Here is a 22,297-nt window from a genome sequence, read left to right as displayed (position 1 = left end):
GAGCCACAGATTCAATGCTCTTGGCCATCAGCACAAATCTCCTCATCTTTGGGCATCTACCAGCCTGACAATATCCTTTTTTACCACTCTACTGCGTTTATTCTTACCACACAGTACTTCTTAAAAACCTTCACTGAGAGGTGGAAAAAGTTTCAACCGTCCCATCTTGGTTTCCATCCTTGTATCGAGTCTAAATTTGCCACTTTATGTTTAACATATTGACCCCGACATGTCGGTTGCCTCAGGGTTCTACCAACTCCAAATGGCTCTTGGAAGCCTACATGAAGACCATAGTTCCCTTCCTAGAAATCTTCTCTTTACCATGCCAGTGATATGCCAACAACCTTCAGGTCCTGGTCCATCTAGACCCCAACAACAACCATAAACACCCAAACACACCTTTCATATCAAGAAACCAACAATGATCTTGCACTCACACAGCCTCCATCCACATCATATACTTCCGATTCAGGGTGCAATAACTGAAGATGTACAGCCTATTCAACTCCACACCACATCATACTAAACACAGTATAGCCATGTAAACCCATGACCACCTCATCAACCACCACCAAATTCATCCGCACACTCACCACCATCATCATCATCATCATCATCATCATCACTGTCATGTTATCCCTTAACATACACTTTCAAAAGCATATATTTATATTTAAAATATATTTACATATAAAGCCTCTCCTCCTCAGCATTTCCTTGCCAGAATCGGAACAAACACTTATATATGGCCATGTAACTTGAGCTTCCCTGCATGAAAATATAAATATGAAACCCATCAATTCTCAAAGACCACATATAAACAATGTCAGTCAACCTCGAAACTCTTTCAAATGTGCATGTAAAACAGTACTGATTTGGAGTATGCAGTTCACCAGTCATCTTCTCAAGTGAGGGATAACAGTTCTTCCACAAAGCTGTGTGATAAGTGTTTACAGTTTCAGGTATCTCCAAACATCCTGATCCATCTGCATTCCCAATTGTCACAGTAGTAATGCCTCACCCAGCAAGTCCCCCACACCAGCATTAGACTTCCAGTTATATTGTGCTTCTGGGATAGTATCCGATTCGTTTGGTGAATAACCAATCATCAGAGCAGTATGCAGTATGCAGCGGGTCATATATGCACAGCACAGGTCTTCAGGCGTATCCAGTCTAATGCTTACAGTTACACAGCTACGTGCACCACCAAACCACTCTGGCGTGTTTCATTAATAAACGCTGCGCACCTCACCTGGCCGCACCACAGCCATGATGACCGTGTATCTACGGGACGGGTTCCCGATGTATCTATGTAGCACACCACAAAGATACCAGCGTGTTAGGGAGAATTCTCTGTTTAGGCTGAATTTCCCTCCCTAGTGAGTCCCCCAGCAGCTTTGCTGGATTTCTGGGGTTTAGTTTTTTCTCCTGCCAAGAGTGAGACTCTTTTTCCCTCACTCTTGGACATGTTGAACTGTGTTATCTTGGACAAACCTTGTGTTGAATGGGCTATGGGGTCTTTTACTCCATAGGGCCTCATGTATTTTTGTGATGTGGGTTACACAGCACCCTCTGTGCCGTGACCCAGGGGTGTCCTAGGGACTCCCCAACATAGACTCCATACCCTGGGACTGACTACTGTCTCCCAGGGCATGTAAAGTCACCAAAGACTTTACTAGTCTTGAATCCTGAACAGAACCAGTACAAACCATCATATTGTGGACGTACTGGCTGGGGCAATTCGATTGCCCCAGGGTCTGTTAGTCGAGGGGGCACGTCTCCGTCCCCCCTGATCGAGTTTTGGCTGGTGGCAGTGGAAACTACGTTTTATATTCGACCGCGAATATTTTCCTATGGGATTTCCCATTGTTTTAGGCTAACACATTTAATTATTTATTTACGGTAGCCTTAAACATACCGCCGGTTTATATATTTATTTTTATAACTCCGGTTGGGACTTTTTGCCAAAACTTGATTGTAAAATGGCGTTGGTGTTCGCCTCTGTAACTCTGACCCAAAGTGGAGCCCTTTGTTCCACTTTTGGCGGGCTTCTCCACAGAAGCCCTCCAAAGTGGTGCCACTCTGTCTGGGGTACTTAGGAGGGGTGGAGGGGGATTTAGGCACCCTGGACTGAGTTACCTTGGTAACTCAAGTCGCACTCCGTCCTGATTGGCCCAAGTGGTGAGCCGCCCGGCTCACCACTTAGCATGTTTGAGTGACAGCTAGGCTGGGTGAATGGGGGTTTGCTGCATAAAAGCAGGGCTTTGGGGACTGGGACTTCAGAAGTCGCCACAGGACCAAGAATCCGACGAGGGAAGAGCTGAGCCGACCTGCTTCGACGACACCACCCGGTGGAGCCCTGCTGAACCGTCTCACCACTTTTTCCCGACGACCGAGGAGAACTCTTAACGGAGTGGCTCCTTCCCTTGACTGGTGGGGACAACCAGTTTTCGCCTTCTTTCCGTTCTTTTGAGGTATCTCGTGGCCGCCTTGCCTGTGCCAAGCACCCCGGCATCCGGAATACCACACTTTACCCCCATACCGCGAAAGTCGGTACCAACCCTTTAACCGGAGGACTCCGCGGCTGGTTTCTTCCCGGGCAGTGCTACGACCTTTCTCTTCTGCTCTTCAGCGAGATATTCTTCTCCCCTGACCGACGTCGAGCCTTGCTGTCACTGCCTGGAACAACTGCCCCCGCTGGAGGATCCTTTCCGCTTAAGGTACTGTGTTCCGCCTGGCTTCCCTTGCTACCGACTGTACGGGGTAGATTTAGTCCCCGGCTTTCGAACCTGGGAGTGCCTGGGACACTTTGGCTAAACTTTCTGAGCCACTCTAAACTCTTTTTGACTCTTTGCAAGACTTTGAATCTCTAACTAACAGTGTGATCTTGGGCACATTTTCGCTCCGGCTACTCTAAGAGTGGGCCCTGCCTAGTGACTTTTGCTCACCTGTGACTTTATTCTTCTTTAAGCCTATTGCAAGTGTTCTGGACCTTAGAGTGGTGTGTCTAACCTATTTCTGCTTTTTCTCTCCCTTTCTTGGAAACTACTAGAGTGTCATCTAACGTTAAGCACTCACCTCTGTTTTAATTAAGTGGTGTTAACCTAGAGTTGTCTAGATAGGAGAAAGGATTGAATTTACTTTCATTATAACTGTGTTGGAGTGTTTTTACCATATTCGTTGTTAGAGTGTTTTTACTTATGTGTGTTTTTAAATAAATAACTATATTCTTTTGAAACCAAGCTCTGGTCAGTGTTTGCTTGTGCTATTGTGTTTTGGTACATATTGTGTATACTTTGCATACTGCCTAACTCTTCTTGAGAGAAGTCTGACTGCTCAGCCACAGCTACCAGGTAAATCTGGGTGGTGCGGACTGCTACCAAAGGGGTTTACTGCTCTACCTGTGGTCTTAAATCTTTTGCAGTGTTCCCCAAGGGAACTGCACAGGTTTCTGCCTAACACTGGTGTACAGCGGTGGGATTTGTATTGAGTATACATTTTATTGTGCTTTAGATACCTTAGTGCAACTAACCACAAAGCTTAGCACTGAAAAAGTAAAACCTCTAACATGTCAGTTATAGAAAGCTATAGTCAAGAGTCCCTTGCAGCCAAAACTGCTGATTGTTTAAGAGTGCTCTGTAAACATAAGGATCTCCTGACTAAGGGCAAGAAAATGGAGCTGATTGAAAGATTGTTAGCTAACCAAAGTCTGGGTGATGGTTCAGAGGAGCCTACCACTCCAGCAACTGTAGATGACAGTATTGAAGTTAACATGGAGCAAAATGTTGATGATTCTGAGGAAGAGTCAGAAGAGGAGGGTGAGGCTGTTGTAACTGTCCCCCCTAGGCCTCTGCCTGCTCTACCTGCTGTACCTACTGGACCTTTACCAGGTCCCACATTTAGTCCTCAGTACTTTGAACTGGAGAAAATGAAGCTAGAATTGGAGTATAAGAAACTTAATGCTCAAACTGACAAAGAACTAAGGCTAAGGGAAATGGAGCTCAAGTATGACTTAGAAATGAAGAAATTATCTGTTGAGAATGTTTCTCTCTCTGGCTCCTCTAGAAGTTCCAGTCCTAAAAGACCCCGGATGCCTAAAGAATTGGTTGGTATGTATGAGCCTAAGTTGGATGTGTTGGATTGGTTGTCTCTGTTTGAATATAATCATGGGCTCCAGAACATCACAGGAAATGACTTACTCACCTGGTTGTTCTCTAGGCTTCCCCCTGTTGCAACTGATGTGGTAATGGAGATGGGGGAGGAGGATAGGAAGGACTATGAATGTGTGAAACTAGCTTTAATAGCTAGGTTTGGGAAGACCCCTTCCCAGTATCTTAAGAGGTTTAGGAACCTCAAAAAGCATGATGGTACCCCTTGGGCTACCTGGGTGAGTGAATGTTTGAAAAACTTAGAGGGATGGATTAAGGGTTACAAGGTGAACACTTATGAGGGGATGAGAAATCTCTTTATGTTGGAGTCAATTTATGATGCCTGCTCTCCTGAGCTCAGACAACACTTGGCTGATTCCAGGGAATTAGATTCCCGGAAACTAGCTAGGGCTGCTGACTTGTGGGTTGCCAACAGGGCCACTCACAAGGATTCTGGGGTCACTCAGAAGAAGGATGGGGAGAAACAGCCTAAAAAAGACTCCAAAGAGAATTCTAATAATTCCTATCCCAAAGAGGGCCCCAAACCACAAAATAACCAGGGTAAGCCACATGGGAAACCTAGTCAGGCTACTGTACCTTCTGGCCACAAGCCAGAAGGAGGTCAGAACAAGCCACCCTTCCAGAGAGCATTTGGACAATGCTATGTCTGTCAGGGTACTGACCATATCAAAGGAGATCCCAAGTGCAAGGGTAAACCTGCAGGGATCAGCACAGTCTCCTTAGCCTTCACTCCTGAGGATGAAGTACAGATGGCTAGTGCCCACTTTGAACTCTTTGCTGAAGAACCCTTGGGTCTTCAAGCAACTGTAAACTTAGAGCCTATGGGTCTGGTTAGTCCCCAGAATAGGGTTGTGTATAACTCCCTACCTGTTAACTCTAAGGTGTATTATGTGGACAGTGTTCTTGTCAATGGCCAGGATACTCCTGCCAGGAGAGACACTGGGGCCAGCAGAACAGTAGTGGATGAAAGCTTCTTTCAACCTGAGGATGTGGCCAAAGCACCCAAAGGTCCCACTAAGATGTCTGGAGGCCCTGTCCAAATGGTTCCTATTCTACCCGCCCTCATTCAGTGTAACAACATGACAGTGAGGATCCCTGTCAGTGTTCAGACTGAGGTACCTGGGAAGGTCCTGTTGGGGAATGACCTAAGAACTCTAGGAGTAGTGTCACATACCCCCAGGCCTCCCAGTATGGAGAAGCAGAACTTAACCAAATTGGCTAGAAAGGCTACCTTGAAGGACCCTTCTAAGCCTGTGGGACCCTCTACTGAGAACCCCACTACAAGCCTTGGGTTTAGTAAGTTGACCTCTGACCCAGGCACCTTTCAGGATAGTATGCTAGGAACATGGGAGCCCCAACCAAGCTCCATCATTGTTCCCCTAGTCTCAGAGTCTCTGACTCCCCCTGCTTCTGAGGAAGAGGTGGATAGACCAACTAGGCCCCTATCTGGACCGGAGAGAACTGGTAATTCTCAGTGCTGGTGGAAAACCAGAAAAGAAAAGTCTAAGGCCAAAAACCTTCAGACTGTTGGACCTTCTACCGAAGACCCCAACTCAAATCCTAATATTAGGGGGGAAACTCCTAAAATAGGTAAGGGTAGATCTAAGAGGAAGGGGAAGCAGGTACATTGCCTAACCCCAACCCCTCCAACCAAGAGGCCTAAGACCCAACCTGCTCCCACAAGAGAGGTGGTGAGGAACCTTGGAGGCCCCTCTAGATCTAAGGGAATCCTTTATAAGGACCCCTTGAAAAAGCCTAACATAGGTTCAGAAGTTGTACCAACTTCTGAGGGACTGGTCAACCAGATCCCCTATAACAAAAAGACTGATGTTCCTCAAAGGGTCTGTAGGTCCGTTAGCTTACAAAAGAAAACCTTTGAGTTCTCCATTGAACATAGGTCAAGGTGTCACCATCAAAATGCTGATGGACTCTCTAGGATGTATATCATCGACTAGAGGTATGAGGTTCATCCAGGAGTGGATTAAATCCTCCTGTCCCTTAGTCTGGGGGGGGCGAGTGTTAGGGAGAATTCTCTGTTTAGGCTGAATTTCCCTCCCTAGTGAGTCCCCCAGCAGCTTTGCTGGATTTCTGGGGTTTAGTTTTTTCTCCTGCCAAGAGTGAGACTCTTTTTCCCTCACTCTTGGACATGTTGAACTGTGTTATCTTGGACAAACCTTGTGTTGAATGGGCTATGGGGTCTTTTACTCCATAGGGCCTCATGTATTTTTGTGATGTGGGTTACACAGCACCCTCTGTGCCGTGACCCAGGGGTGTCCTAGGGACTCCCCAACATAGACTCCATACCCTGGGACTGACTACTGTCTCCCAGGGCATGTAAAGTCACCAAAGACTTTACTAGTCTTGAATCCTGAACAGAACCAGTACAAACCATCATATTGTGGACGTACTGGCTGGGGCAATTCGATTGCCCCAGGGTCTGTTAGTCGAGGGGGCACGTCTCCGTCCCCCCTGATCGAGTTTTGGCTGGTGGCAGTGGAAACTACGTTTTATATTCGACCGCGAATATTTTCCTATGGGATTTCCCATTGTTTTAGGCTAACACATTTAATTATTTATTTACGGTAGCCTTAAACATACCGCCGGTTTATATATTTATTTTTATAACTCCGGTTGGGACTTTTTGCCAAAACTTGATTGTAAAATGGCGTTGGTGTTCGCCTCTGTAACTCTGACCCAAAGTGGAGCCCTTTGTTCCACTTTTGGCGGGCTTCTCCACAGAAGCCCTCCAAAGTGGTGCCACTCTGTCTGGGGTACTTAGGAGGGGTGGAGGGGGATTTAGGCACCCTGGACTGAGTTACCTTGGTAACTCAAGTCGCACTCCGTCCTGATTGGCCCAAGTGGTGAGCCGCCCGGCTCACCACTTAGCATGTTTGAGTGACAGCTAGGCTGGGTGAATGGGGGTTTGCTGCATAAAAGCAGGGCTTTGGGGACTGGGACTTCAGAAGTCGCCACAGGACCAAGAATCCGACGAGGGAAGAGCTGAGCCGACCTGCTTCGACGACACCACCCGGTGGAGCCCTGCTGAACCGTCTCACCACTTTTTCCCGACGACCGAGGAGAACTCTTAACGGAGTGGCTCCTTCCCTTGACTGGTGGGGACAACCAGTTTTCGCCTTCTTTCCGTTCTTTTGAGGTATCTCGTGGCCGCCTTGCCTGTGCCAAGCACCCCGGCATCCGGAATACCACACTTTACCCCCATACCGCGAAAGTCGGTACCAACCCTTTAACCGGAGGACTCCGCGGCTGGTTTCTTCCCGGGCAGTGCTACGACCTTTCTCTTCTGCTCTTCAGCGAGATATTCTTCTCCCCTGACCGACGTCGAGCCTTGCTGTCACTGCCTGGAACAACTGCCCCCGCTGGAGGATCCTTTCCGCTTAAGGTACTGTGTTCCGCCTGGCTTCCCTTGCTACCGACTGTACGGGGTAGATTTAGTCCCCGGCTTTCGAACCTGGGAGTGCCTGGGACACTTTGGCTAAACTTTCTGAGCCACTCTAAACTCTTTTTGACTCTTTGCAAGACTTTGAATCTCTAACTAACAGTGTGATCTTGGGCACATTTTCGCTCCGGCTACTCTAAGAGTGGGCCCTGCCTAGTGACTTTTGCTCACCTGTGACTTTATTCTTCTTTAAGCCTATTGCAAGTGTTCTGGACCTTAGAGTGGTGTGTCTAACCTATTTCTGCTTTTTCTCTCCCTTTCTTGGAAACTACTAGAGTGTCATCTAACGTTAAGCACTCACCTCTGTTTTAATTAAGTGGTGTTAACCTAGAGTTGTCTAGATAGGAGAAAGGATTGAATTTACTTTCATTATAACTGTGTTGGAGTGTTTTTACCATATTCGTTGTTAGAGTGTTTTTACTTATGTGTGTTTTTAAATAAATAACTATATTCTTTTGAAACCAAGCTCTGGTCAGTGTTTGCTTGTGCTATTGTGTTTTGGTACATATTGTGTATACTTTGCATACTGCCTAACTCTTCTTGAGAGAAGTCTGACTGCTCAGCCACAGCTACCAGGTAAATCTGGGTGGTGCGGACTGCTACCAAAGGGGTTTACTGCTCTACCTGTGGTCTTAAATCTTTTGCAGTGTTCCCCAAGGGAACTGCACAGGTTTCTGCCTAACACAGCGTGACATGAAGCCGCAGACAGCGAGGAGCGTAACCAATCATAACTGCCATTACCTCCTGCCTCTCCATTCCACGCCGAAGCAGTTCATAGCAATGAGGCGATGTTGGTCCCCCGCCACACATCGCTGCTGTCCGGGGAACTACAGAGCTGCGGTGAGCCCGTCACATTGTTGGGGCCCTGCAGGGAGGCTGGCGTCATGCCGGGGAAGGCGGACCGGTAGAGGTGCGACTGCAGGCCCGAGCCATTGGAGCTCCCCAAGGACCCTATTTCCGACCACAGCCATATAAACATTCCAAACCGGAACACACAGGGAAGCATGAAGACATGAGCTTCCATCATGTTACACACACTAGGTAATGTAACGTCAAAAATAACAAATGGTGCTTTCTTCAGCACAGCTGCAAAGTCAACAGCACAAGTTTATATTTAATCAAGCATGGCATTCCACAACAGTTAAATAAGCAACAGAGTATCATGACCGCCATTTTGAGACATATCAATGGGAGAAAAGTAAAGGTAATAAATAAAGTCCCGACAGTTTACCCAATTTATGTATGTCTATCAAAATCCTGTCTTCCTTTTATTTTTGTCTGTTCATATTGTCCAAGCCAGACGATGTCCCCTCCATAGGGTCCACTCCCAAGTCAGTTAAAAAAGCTTCTGCAGCCTTACTGTCGGTGAAGGAGTGTAGTCGGTCATCCACTACAACTCTGTAGATGGCAGGATAAATCACATAGTATTTCAGTTTTTTCTCCCGGGCCTTCACTTTAGCCCTATCAAAGGCCCTCTTTTTATCGAGTACATCTCTGTTCAAATCAGTGAACATCATTATCTTATTACATCCCCAAGCCAAAACCTTCAATTCTCTTGCCCTTTTTAAGACCAATTCCTTTATGGGGAATCTGAGAAATTTGACTATAAAATGGCAAGGTCTCTCGCCTACAGATGGTTTAGGTCCAAGTGAGCGATGTGCCCTTTCCATTTCCAATATCACTGTTGAATCCAAATTTAAAATCTTGGGCAAGGTTTTTTGCAGGAAGTCCATAGCATTTCCTTTCTCTGCATTTTCCGGAAAACCAGCAAAGCGGAGGTTATTTCTCCTAGAAAAGTTTTCCTGTTAAGACAGCTTCAAATGAATCTTCTCATTGACCATTCTCAATTCTCTTATATGGTCCATAAGTTTCAGGGTCCTTTCATCCACAAGGTTCAGGTGATTTTCAGCTGAACTGACCCTCTTGGTTACAGCTTCAAACTTCTCTTCAGACTTCAGTAGAGCTGTTTTGATCTCCACCATGTCCAATTTCATTTCACTCAGCAGCGCCAAAAGCTTGTCTTCTCTTATCCCCCTCTTTATTTTCTTTCTCCATTCATTTCTGTCTTTTAGCTTCAGGGGTATTAGGCACAGAGATTTCCAATATATTATTTAGAGAAACAGCTTAGGGCACAGGAGCACAGCAGTTATGCTGCCATCCTGGAGCTGACAGTTCTAGAGTCCTATATTGAGTTTGAGAACTATGGTATGACCTTGTTAACTTTTGCTACGTGGAATGTTAAGGGGATTGGAGGTGCTATTATGAGGCGTAAAGTTTTGGTGAGAATTTGGAGTAGAGCAGATGTGGTTATGCTTCAGGAAACTCATTTAACGGAACAGAATGGAGGTTACCTGGTCAGTCCAAAATAGTTATTTCTAATTATTACGATTCGAGGTCTAGGGGAGTGAGTATATTGATTAGGAAAGGTCTTCTAGTGACTATAAAAAAACACTATCAGATGATGAGGGCCGAATTTTGCTGCTTGATGTTGTTTGTAATGGGAAAATGATAACAATCGGGACAGTATAGCCAGCCCCATGTTCACCGACTATTGATTTCCTCACCAGGTTGGATTCGCTACTAGATAAGATAGAGGGTGATGTGATTATTTTGGGTGGGGACTTTAATGTAGTGATGAATATTACTCTGGACAGGAAATCGGATTGTGGATACTCTGGAGAGAAGATAAGTGCAAAATTGCGTGAATTAGTATTTAAATATGGCCTTACAGATGTGTGGAGGGAACTTCATCCAAATGACAAAGAATATACATTTTATTCCCCTGTTCATAACTCTTACTCAAGGATAGATCATATTTTCATGAGTATGGTATTAATTAATCAGGTGTTGAGCTCAAATATTAGGGAGAGGGGTATTTCGGACCATGCTTTGATCGATATGCAGGTGAGAATTGGTAATGTGAGTAAGGGTCCAAAGAGATGGATAATGCAGGCTGCTGTACTTAAGGATGATGTTGTTTCATTGGGTTTGGAGGACTTTATTCGCTGTTTCTTTGAGGATAACGAAGGTACAGCTGTGGCTAAATCTGTTTGGCACTGTTTTAAAGCAGTCCTTAGGGGTGAATTGATCAGCAGAACAGCTTATGTTATGAAAGAAAAACCAAGAGGAATTTAAGAGAATGGAGGAGGGGGTAAAGATTATGCAGAAGGTTTGTGCTGATAATGACTTGGAATTGAACAAGACACGCCTAAGGAAGATGGAAACTCAGGTGAATGAATACTTGCAGATTTTGGCACATAAAGGAATGTTTTATTTGAAACAGCGGTTTTGGGAGTTTGGAGATAGGAATGGGAGATTGTTGGCTAACAAGCTTAAAGGACTAACGGTGGATACAACCGTTTCACCCATTCTGACAGATACTGATGTTACCTTAAATAAGACAGAAGAAATCTGTGAACACTTCAGGAGTTTTTATGAGAATTTGTATAGAGAGGATATACAGCCTGATAATGGGAGTTCAACAGCATTTTATGACAAAATTACTCCTTCCAAGTTGTCTTTAGAAAAGAGAAGTCAGCTAGATGCTATGATCGATGTGTCTGAAGTTAGCTTGGCAATCTCACAAATGAAAGATGGTAAATCCCCAGGGCCGGATGGTATTGTTTCAGAATTTTATAAGAAATTTGAAGCTGAATTAGCTCGTGTTTTGTGTGAGATATATAATGTACTTATGGTATCGGGTGAAATTTGTGATTCAATGAAGGAAGCATTGCTCATTGTGATTCCGAAGCCGAATAAAGATAGTGAACGTTGGGGAAATTATAGACCAATTTCTCTGCTGAATGTAGATTTAAAGATCTTTACAAAAATCTGGGCAAATAGATTGAAGTCATGTATAGGTGATCTAATTGAGGAGTCTCCGGTGGGTTTTGTACCAGGGCGTTTTGGGTATGATAATATACGGACTGTATTGGATGTGATTGGAGTTCATTACGGAAAGGACTCAAACAATATTATTGTTTTTTTTTATGCTGAAAAAGCCTTTGAAAGAGTCAACTGGAAATGTTTGGAATTATACATTATTACAAATGGGTTTTGGTCCTGTATTTATGAAGATGATAGAATGTATTCATAATGATGTTAAGGCCAGGTTAATGATTAACAGAGATATTTTGAGGATATTTCGACTATCAAGAGGTATGCGCCAGGGCTGCACATTATCGCCGTTTTTGTTCAATCGTACGTTAGAACCACTTGCAACATATATCCGCAATGTGCGCTGATAAAGGGGATTTGTGTTGGGGAAACTGAGGTTAAGCTTTTGTCTTACGCGGATGACATGTTAATTTTGTTGTCCAATCCGGAGGAATGCGGAGTGGTGGTAATAGAAATGTTTGAAGAGGTTGGTAAACTGTCAGGCAACAAAGTCAATTGGGAGAAAACAGAGTCTTCCATTGTCCAGAACATGTAGTAATAGAACAAAGGAAATTTGGAATTGTAGCTGGTCACCTGGGGGAGTTACTTATTTGGGGATATATGTTGTTGGAGATTTGAGTAAAATTATACAGCGCAATTTGGACCGGGTGTTGGCTAAGATCACTTTAATAATTAGGAAATGGGAAAGGTTGAATTTGACCCTATGGGCTAAAATTAATGCCATTAAGATGGTTCTGTTGCCCAAAGTATTGTATATAATTCAATCTATTCCATTGTTGATTTATAAAAAACAGTTTTTGAAGATCGAGAACCTCTTTCAAACTGTGGGGAGTTGGGAAAAGACCACGTGTTCCAAATTTTATGCTGATGCAGAAAGTGGGAGGAAGGTGGTTTTGGCTACCCAGATCTAATAAAATATTAAAAATCCTTTTTACTTAAGAAGAGTTCCTATTACTTTAGAGCTGAGAATGTTAAGGAGCCGTTCTGGTTACGAATGGAGAGAGAGATGTGTGCACCATTCTGTTTGGATAATCTTTATTGTATGGAAAAGCTATCTAATAAGAAGTTGGTTTTGAAACCAATTGGGGCTACTAGATGGATTTTGGGCTCTTAGTTTGGTGAGAATGGACAGCCTTATGGTTTCAGTGCAGATGCATCGATTTGGCATAATGAAGCACGAACGATTGATAATAGATGTCTTAACTGGAAGAGTTGGGTCTCGAGAGGTATTCTGAAATTGAGGGATGTTTTGGATGGGACTCGGGTGTTGAGCTTTGAGGAGTTGGTAGATAGATTTAGTTTAGGTCAAAGAGAAATAGCTAGATATCGGAGTTTGGTTACAATGCTTGTACAGAGGATTGCTATGGCAGGTGGCTCACTTGGGAAGAAACCTGCGATTAGTAAATTGTTGGATGTCAAGAGTGTGGTGCAAGAATTCATATGAAGTTCATGCCCATGTGTGTAAAACATCGTTCAGTATGGGATAGATTGAGAGAGACTTGGTCGAATTATGTCAATAGGGTTATTTCTGATATTGATTGGAAAGGTATTTTGAAAGTAGGTGTGAATATAGGAAAAGATATGAACTTACGTCTAATTCGTCAGAAGATTGTTGGAAGATTGTATTGGACACCTGTGAAAATGTTTAAATTGAAGTTGAGATTAGATGACTTGTGTTGGAGCTGTAGTGCTGATAGAGGTACTCTCTTACATCTATTGTGGGACTGCCCGAGGGTACTGTCATTTTGGAATGAGGTGATAGATAGGATTGATTTCATTTTTTGGAATAAGTCTACCTAGATCTGCGGCGAATATAATATTGCTCTCGCATGTTGAAAGGAGTGTTCAAATTTGTAAACATAACTTTTGGATTGATAGAGCAGTGATGATTGCGATTAGGTTGATCCTCAGGATTTGGAAAACTAGAAAGAAACCTAGTGTAGAGGATTGGTTAATGGATCTGAGGGTTCTGTCTAGACATAAGATTTTGTTGAAGAATAGGGGCAAAGAAGAGGAATATTTGTTGCTGTGGGGATCGTTTGATGCACTCTATGATTGATTATATACTCTGTGGGGAAAAAAATTGGTGAACAGTGGAGAAAATTGTTTTTTTTTCTCCTTTATTTCTTTTGTTCTCTTTTTTCTTTTACTTTCCTTCTCCTTGTGATGTTTTGTACTGTCTCTGTGATGTTTGGTGTGTATTGGGTAGAATGCTTGATGGAGTTGATTTGTTTGAGTTGTATATAAGTGATTTGATTATAGGATCTAGTTTAATGAATTGCTCATGACTTTCTTATGAAAGTAAGTACTGTAATGTTGATTGAACCTATGTGGAACTGATGTGTTTTAATATAAACCTAATAAACAAAAGTAAAAAAGAAAAACAACAATGGATGACAGCATGCAGCATCATCATTCCAGGTCCTGCAGAAGTCATTCTATTTGGCCTTCCCATCAATGAAATACTTAATTTCCATTGAACAACTAGGATGGGTCCCCTCCTCTCCCAACAAGTCAGGACAAAAACCTGGGAGTCTTTTTTTATTCACTATTTTAAATGTCACTTGAACTCAAAATGCAGAAAGGCTAGTGTCCAACTTCATCTTCTGAAGTACATCCTCCCACTCTGAAAACCCCATCAAAAGTGAGTCCTGGTAAGAGTCCTCATATCCTATCTGGACTACTGTAACCAGCACTGTGCCTAATCGGCATAACAGCCTCTAACTGCATGAAAACTGAAAGATATTCCAAATAGAAAAAAATAGAAGAAAATAGGGAGTAATAATACTCCCAACAGAAAACAACTGACACATACTGCTCTCCTGCTTCCACCCACACAGTTCGAGGGATATGTTTGTATCACAGAAGTGTAGTCCAACCGGAAGGGATTACAAAGATATTTTTACTCTCCTAGATAGGAGATGGAAATTACATTTTATTCTATTAAAAAAAAAGAGAATTATTTTACTACGAATAAAACACTCTGTTTCATAAATCTCGAGCCATGCCAGGAAACCTTAACCAAGTAACTATTTATTTTATGTATTTATTTGCCATTCTTGTATAGCGCTACTCGCCCATGGGCCTCAAAGCGCACACAGAACAGGACATACAGACATATAGCAGGGCATGATGGAAGCATCTTGGAGTAAGGGAATAACAGAGCAGGCCTAGTCTGGGTCTAAGTTAACCAAGTGAGTTTTAAGACGCTTCTTGAACTCAGTGCAAGACTTGACATGCCCGAGATCAAACAGTAGTTTATTCCAGGATAGGGGAGACTGGACATCAAAAGTAGACCCGCCAAAGGTTTTAAGGTTGAACTTGGCCGATGGAGTTTTAGCGGATCATAGGACCGCAGATTTTGGCCTATTGGGGCAATGGTAAGGCGATTCATAAGGTATTGAGGGGCTTCCTTGTGAAAACATTTGTAGGCCAAGGAGAGTAATTTATGCATGATCCAATGTTTAATAAGAAGCCAATATAGGCTCTGTCTGACGTCGGTAATGTGTTCCCTGTGGGACAAACCAAGGACAGCTCTAACAGCTCCATTGTGTGCGACCTGCAAGGCCTGTAGATTAGCCTTCGATGTCCCCACTAGCAGGCCATTGCAATAATCTAGGTACAAGTTAACTAGTGCAGTGGCTAGAGTAGAACTGCTTTTTAAGGAGATGTAGGGGCGAATGGGGCTCAGGGGTTTAGAGATGTATCCACATGATGCCCCGACGCTAGCAACAGGAGGCTTCATAGAGAGTTGTGCGTCCAATATCACGCCCACGGTTTTCACCTTGTTAGACACTTGAATTTGGTTACAAGCTATGGTGAAACTATTCTGCCGGCAGCTTTTTTAATCTTTGTGCGGAAGCTAGAATTAACAATTCAGTTTTTTCGGGATTAAGTGTAAGCAAGTTTGTGAGCATCCAATCTTTTATGGCATTGTAGATAAGATTAATGGTATTGGAGTCAGTGCTATGACATCCGGTCAGCTGAACAATGATTTGCGTGTCATCGGCATTATTCGCTGACTCAACACCCAGACTCTTGAGTAAGGTGAGCAGTGACAAGATGTATACGTTAAACAGCAGCGGGGAAATACATGATCCCTGAGGAACACTGTAGGTGGTCAACGTGGGTACTGAGCTAGCTTCTGTGTAGCAATTCTGGCACTCCTGGAACCAAGAAATGACAGAATCCACTGAGTAGCCATATCAGAGCAGTACGCATGTTCACTTAACCTGGTGACCAACAAAGAGTGGTCAACCAGGTGAAAGGCTGCAGAAAGATCCTAAAGCAGAAGGAGAGTGGGCTTGCCGTTGTCTATTATACTGGCAATATTGGATTTAAGATCAATTAACGCTGTTTCTGTCCTGCGCCTAAGCCTGAATCCTGATTGTTGCTGATTCAAGATACAGTTATTTTCAATGAAGTCCTGAAATTGTAGATAATCAACACGATCAAGGATTTTTTTTTTTAAAGAAACGGCACAATTAGTAATAGGGTGGTAGTGTTTGGGAATATTGGGTTCCAAGTTTATTTTTTTGGAGTAGTGGGGTGATCCATGACTCCTTCAAAATCACAGGAACGGCAGATTCAGCAAACGAGAGATTGACTAATGTGGTTACCCATGGCGCCAAGGTGTCAATACCGGCCTTAAAAATAGATGGACAGCTGTCGCCTAAGCAGGATGTGGCTTTCATCCCCTTCACTATCTTGCATATCTAAGCCTCTGTACAGGGCCGGAACTGAAAGATACAGGAACTGATGGGTTTAGGAGGGACTGAGGGCTGAACAGAAGACTGGGAGGTTTCCCTGGTGTTGAGTTACTGGCCTTGAATAGACTGCTGATGGGCCAATATCTTTTTGTTAAATTCATCATTAATAGATTGCCACCATGCAGAATCTTTAGGGGCCACTGTTGCCTTAGGTGAAGTCCCTTCAAACTCAGAGTGGTAAATAATTCAAGTAAGTCTGAGCGGGCTTAAACTAGACTAACCTTGGATATAAAAAGCCAACAGATTATCATTCTGGGTTTGCAATCCCTTTATATGCTCCCAATGAAAGAGGATCCACCTCAATGTGTTGTACATTACCCACCAAGCCCTACGAAAGTGTGGGCACAATTATCTGTCCAAAGTCCAAACTAGCCAAATGTTAGATCCCAGTGTGATGCTGGAAATGCATTGGAGGGACAGGGCCTCCCTGTCCTTGTCCTGTAGTCCTTTTTCATTTGTGTTCTGTATTTTTTCTGCCCCGGAGTCCATGTGGGACTCCTGGCAGTGCAGATCTTCCTGTTTTTGGTTTGGTGTACAGACCCATGGGATACCCTTATGGCACCCATGGGTGGGGGTACAACCCTGTGCCCCTAGTGTATGTTTATCGGCACCTATGGGTGGGCCACAGAGCAGGGTATGGGCTGGTGGCAGCTCCATGCTGAATTTGACAGGTGCTCTGAGTATCCTCCATTTTGGGATACCCAGGCCCTGCCATTGGAATCAGTTGATTCCTGATAGAAAACAAGATGGCCCCTGTGGCCTCTTGCTTTCTATTGCCTGTTACCTTGTTTTCCCAAAGGCCTGGGAAGCCCTGACTCTGTCCCTTCCCCCTGACTGACTGTTGGGTGGAAGTTCCATATATGGTGTTGTTGTGAAGTCCAGTCCAGACTGGCTGGAGCCTTCCTTGTGACTGTATGTTGTGGGTACACCCTGTGGGTGGGACCTGGGTGAATGGGGTGTGTGACCAATATGCACTTCTTGTTGTGGCTGTCTGGTTTCTGGTATGAGAGACAAAGACTGAGACAGCCCTGCCCGAAACTGGCTTGAATGCAGTGTGTAGTGTTGAATGGCTGGGTACTTGTCCCAATTTACATTCCTTGTTGGGAGTGTCTGAGAGGGAGGAGGATGGCCTGAAAGCACTGTGTGCCTGATTGGCTGACTGATTGCATGAATGCCCTTCTGTATGGTTGGCTGCTGAGTGTGACCCAGCAGTGTGGATGAGAGACAGGATAGTAAATCTGGGGACCTCTCACCACTGGAAATTGTTTAGAAGTGGTGTCTACACTTGAAGAGTAACTGGAACTGCTGATCCTCGACGCCCAGCTGGAAGAAGAAGACTTGCTGTTGCATTTGCTTCGACCTGATCTGAAAGCTGCTGAATTTGTCGAAGACTGATCCGAGAGCGGACCTGGTAAGGCGCCCTCTTCCCGTGCTCCGAGAGACCATCGAGCACCGCTAACCTTCGCCAAAGCTCCCTGGAAGTCAGACCCTCGAAAGGATGCCGACCAGAGACGGGACCGCTGAGGAGAACGAAGTGAAGCACCCGGACTCCGCCGCTGTCGAAGTCCATTGCTGTCGACCAGGGTTTGCAGGTTTGTGTGACCGCTGGAGGCCCGTCGAAGTTGTGTTGCCCAGACGCGGGGACCACTTGACGCCATGCCTCCGATGACCGGAGCCGCCCACTCCTTTGCCTCAGAACATTTGAATCGAAGGACTCCCTTGTCCGCACCGACGACCGCTTTATCCTGCCGGAGAGAGTCAAGGCCGCCGAGCGCCGAAGAGAATCTTCTGGTGCGTTTCCCGCCACCTGAAGGCTACAAAGACTTCGACGACTCGACGCCCTGGCCGGGCCACAGTTTTTCAAAAACTCTTTGCGGTCCTGAACAATCAAACGCCGAGGTGCCCCGCACACCTCATCCTCGCAGGACGACACCGACGAGCACCGCCTGGATCGATGCCGTGGTCTCGGCACCCTCGAACTTCTCATCGACGCCAAGTTCACTTTCTTCAGCGTCTCGCGACGATCCGTGACTCCTGCTTCAAAGGGGGTCACTTAAGAAGGATCCATCGATGCTTCTTTGAAGAACTCTGCTCCACCAGGTACATTGGGGGGGGGGGGGTAAAAACATTACCGAAGGAAATAAGACTATTGAGCAATATATGGACTGGGCTTGTGCTATATCTTTATTTTACAGGTTGCCCAGGTGGGGGGGGGTCTCCACACAGAACTGTGTTTAGGTAACTGACTCAGTATTCTGCCTATTGTTTCAACCATCTTGCTTTCCCTCCTCTCTCTATTGCTGGTTTCCTTGTTATTGATCTGTGTGACATTCTGACAGTATAGTTGATGCACTTTAATGAGATCTGATAATATTGGTGGTACCACTATAGAATTGTATATATTTACCATTGTTGATTTCTGAGTACAAAGTGCGTTATTGTGATAGTGTACATACCTTTGAATATTAATTATATAAAGACTGTTTTCTGTAATACAGTGTGTGGACATTCCTTTGTGGGGGCTTGGGGACTACACTGTACTTAAGAGCCAGCCTGCATCACCTCCTGAGAAGCTAGCCCTTGATTGCTCGACCACGTTTACCAATATTAGAGAATCTTGGCTGGGGTCCTCTGTGCCTCTCCTCTACCATATAGAGAGCGGAAGTACAGACCCCCCCTCCAGTCTTTACACCCAGGAAGGACCCCTAGATCATCCAAGAAATGGCTGGTGTGGAGCAGAAATTTTAAAAAGAAATTAACTGTTGGGGGAAGACTTGCTGTCAAAGGTCAAAGCTCTGCAAATGCTTTCCGGGAACATCTATGCACTCAACAAACCCACCTGAAATTCGGAAAGTCTATGAAATCACTTTGGTTTCCAGAACATTAAACGTCTCTCGCTTCGGATATCCCTCTTACCCCTTCCCACACCGATCTATTATATCAACACTGACACCCCCCCACCCCAGCTGTGGCTGAAATCTCAGAAGTACACTAAGATAATATAGGTATGCAATACTTTTTGCATGCATTGTTAATGTTTTTCGGTATACTTGAACCCTGATTTACTGGTGCCTAATAATCCATCCTTGGAGCCACTCCTCATTTGTCCGGCACCCTGTTCAATTGCTGTTATAAGGCTTACTGCTGTTCCTGCATGGTTTTCTTGCCCTTGTTGCCAAAATGAGGCTTGTTTGCCAAGTAGCACAGTAGAAAACACCAAAACAAATATGCTCAACAACTACTCATCCTGAATCCTAATATCTAAGCTCAGTATGATAGTCAATGTTGCTCACATCAGAAAGGATGTGCCTCACCAAGCCAACAGTGGCATATCCAATTCTGAATGTTCAAGCCTTTTCGAGTTGGTACCATACATTTTGAATGGCCTGAGCACTTCTTTAAGATGCATACTGACACTGTAATTACGATGGCTCCATGTTCTTTCCATTTATACTTTCCCCAATTGATACTGCTGAGATTATTTATGTGTTTTTAATCCAAACACTTCAAGACAGAGGTGTTTGCAGCACTTTAAATATTAGAGGGTGATAATGAAATCGGACATGGTTTCAGCTGTGTTTTGACAATGGTGTACTAAAAACACAGCCAAAAACCAGGATAGAGAATCTGTTTTGTCAAAGTACAGCCTCATGTCCTTACTGCTTTAGTGATTGGTAAATGTGTTTTCTAGACCCTGGACAATTAAAGGAGTTTGGCAGGGAACAACTTATAAAGTAAGAATACTAGAAAGGTAAATCTAGCAGAACACACAGGCCTCCGGATAAGTGTCATGCCAGGCCTTTATGTGCTTTAGAATCGTATAAATACGGCACGTTTAATATTTATATGTGTATCATTATGCACTATTTGAGAGCAGAGGGCAAGGAGTGCAAAGGGCAGGTGACTTGGAAGAAACCAGAAGATCTTGACTTTTATATGCCTGGATGAAATTGCAGGCTGTAGAGAAGCCATCTGAAAACAATGCTCTCTGACCTGTATGCACTGCGCGTTTCAGAAAGACACACCAGACAGTGAGATAACAAATTAGGACAATTCCCACTGACTGTTTTATCTTAGAGATTTGTAAAGCGCTAACAAGAGCATGATATACTTACAGTATTGTGGAAGGGCGCTGGAATTAAACAGTCAGTGGGAATTGTCCTAATTATGGACACAAGCATTTAAGGAAGATTGCCCTCCATACAACTGTTCTTTTATAAAAGGTCAACTATAACGTGACAGAAATGTGATTTGTTGGCCCTGAGGAAGACCTGTGGTAGAAGGGGTGGAAACACGTGTTGCCAGAAAATAAGCTAATCACTGCTAGAAATTTAAAAAGCGTTGGAAAAAGAAAAAGATTAATGTTCTATATTGTATGAACCACCTAATAAGGAATTTTAATGCTGATTGTTAGCTCCTGCAGCTAAACTGATGGACTATGCGCAGTGGATAAACCAATACATAGCTTATTGTATAACAGAGAAGTGTTGGGTATCTAGTTTAAACATCCGGTTACCTATACTTGGAACCAATGTGGTAAATGGAACAACAAATGGGCAACGACAGCAGGGCCATAGCTAAAGTTAAATTGATTGTCGCTACACCAATTACAGGGGTCACAGCCTCTTTCAGATCTTCAAGACTATACTTAAAATATTCAAAAACTGCCTCTCCAACCAGTGCAAGCACTGTTACAAAACAAAGAATAATAAAATGGTTACATTTGTAACTGAAATAGAAAATAGGCGTGTAGACTAGAATCAGCCCACATAGGTATTTGACTTTATGTAGCGGTTCATGGAGGATTCCTTCCATAGGCACTGTGATTATTATTGCCTCAGTGGATAACTTGGTGACCTCTGAAGGATGCCAGGCCAACTGTTCAGCCGACATTTGACCATGAGATTCTTTACATGCAAGTGAAGCTTGGAGAGTAAATGCTCATCTATTTCACTGGTGAAAGGGGGATTTATCTGTTAATTAAGAGAGATAAGAGCTTTTCTATCATACTGTAGAGCCCTGATGCAGGAGTGATTACATACATGCGTTGGCTGGATGCCACATACTTTTTACTTTCTTCCAAAGGGGAAAACTAATTTGTACTCCCTTGAAAATGCATTTACTCTCAAAGTTTAAAAATAGGAAGTAAAATACTCCCACCTCAAAATCATATCTGGAGCACTGAGAACACATGCAAAATAAATACTAAATGTCAGGTGTCATTAGGGGATTTGAGAATAGAGACAGACCGACTAGAATGGCAGCTTACCAAGAGACTAAACTAGCAAGGACAGACAGCTTCTTAATTATTGCATCTTCTATTCCTGTCTCCAAAGTATTATGTTGTGAAAGATGCAATGTGTTCCCAATAATAATTTGAGCAACTTTATGAAGTTTTCTGTGGTGCCATATTTACATTTAGACATTGAAGCTTTTTTTGGGACATCTGAGCAATTACCTGTTAAAGTAACACCTGAGGAAATACTTAACCACAATGAATTAAGGCCATAAAATTAAAAATCCTCCCAACATACCAAAGTATGATTTGTCATACCAGTGATGCTCTTCATATCTGCTACTATAAAGGCAACCAGGTAAGTGCTCATTTTTACACTTGCAGCAAATTCATCTTGGACGAGTCCACCCGTTAAAGCAATAGTTGCGTTCTGAAAACAAAAGTAACAATTAGACATTTACAATGGCAACAGAAACAAGCACAGACAGGGAGACAGTTTGAGAAATGCTGTGGATAAATACCCCAATAATATAAAACATTCTTCTGTTAATTGCCGCAGGTCTATATTGCATGATGGGGAAACTAAAGCTTAACATTTATAAAGAAGGACAACCCTTAATAAAATGCCAACTAAAAAAAAACGTAGGAATTGGCAAAACAGTGTAAGGGTGCTTGGACTATGGTACAGCATCTGTGCTGGGACTTACCTTCTGCAAGCTAATGGGAGCAGTCTGCTTTAAATTATGTGGATGTGCTCTCCCTGAAGAGG

The 22,297-nt window shown here is 43.8% G+C and overlaps 1 protein-coding gene across 1 annotated transcript in view; it reads right to left on the bottom strand.

Moving 5' to 3' along the window:
- The window catches only part of LNPEP (leucyl and cystinyl aminopeptidase), a 1,221,122-nt gene that overhangs the window by 874,772 nt on the left and 324,053 nt on the right, over positions 1-22,297 (bottom strand). The window contains exon 4 of the mRNA XM_069627677.1: positions 21,827-21,958. Within this exon, the coding sequence (XP_069483778.1) occupies positions 21,827-21,958 (132 nt within the window). The remainder of the gene's footprint in view (positions 1-21,826; positions 21,959-22,297) is intronic.

Source organism: Ambystoma mexicanum, chromosome 6p (genome assembly GCF_040938575.1).
Source record: "Ambystoma mexicanum isolate Mex_15411 chromosome 6p, UKY_AmexF1_1, whole genome shotgun sequence".
Classification (NCBI taxonomy): domain Eukaryota; kingdom Metazoa; phylum Chordata; class Amphibia; order Caudata; family Ambystomatidae; genus Ambystoma; species Ambystoma mexicanum.
The sequence above is the reverse complement of the archived record's forward strand: the minus strand, read 5'-3'. Positions and strand labels throughout refer to the sequence as shown.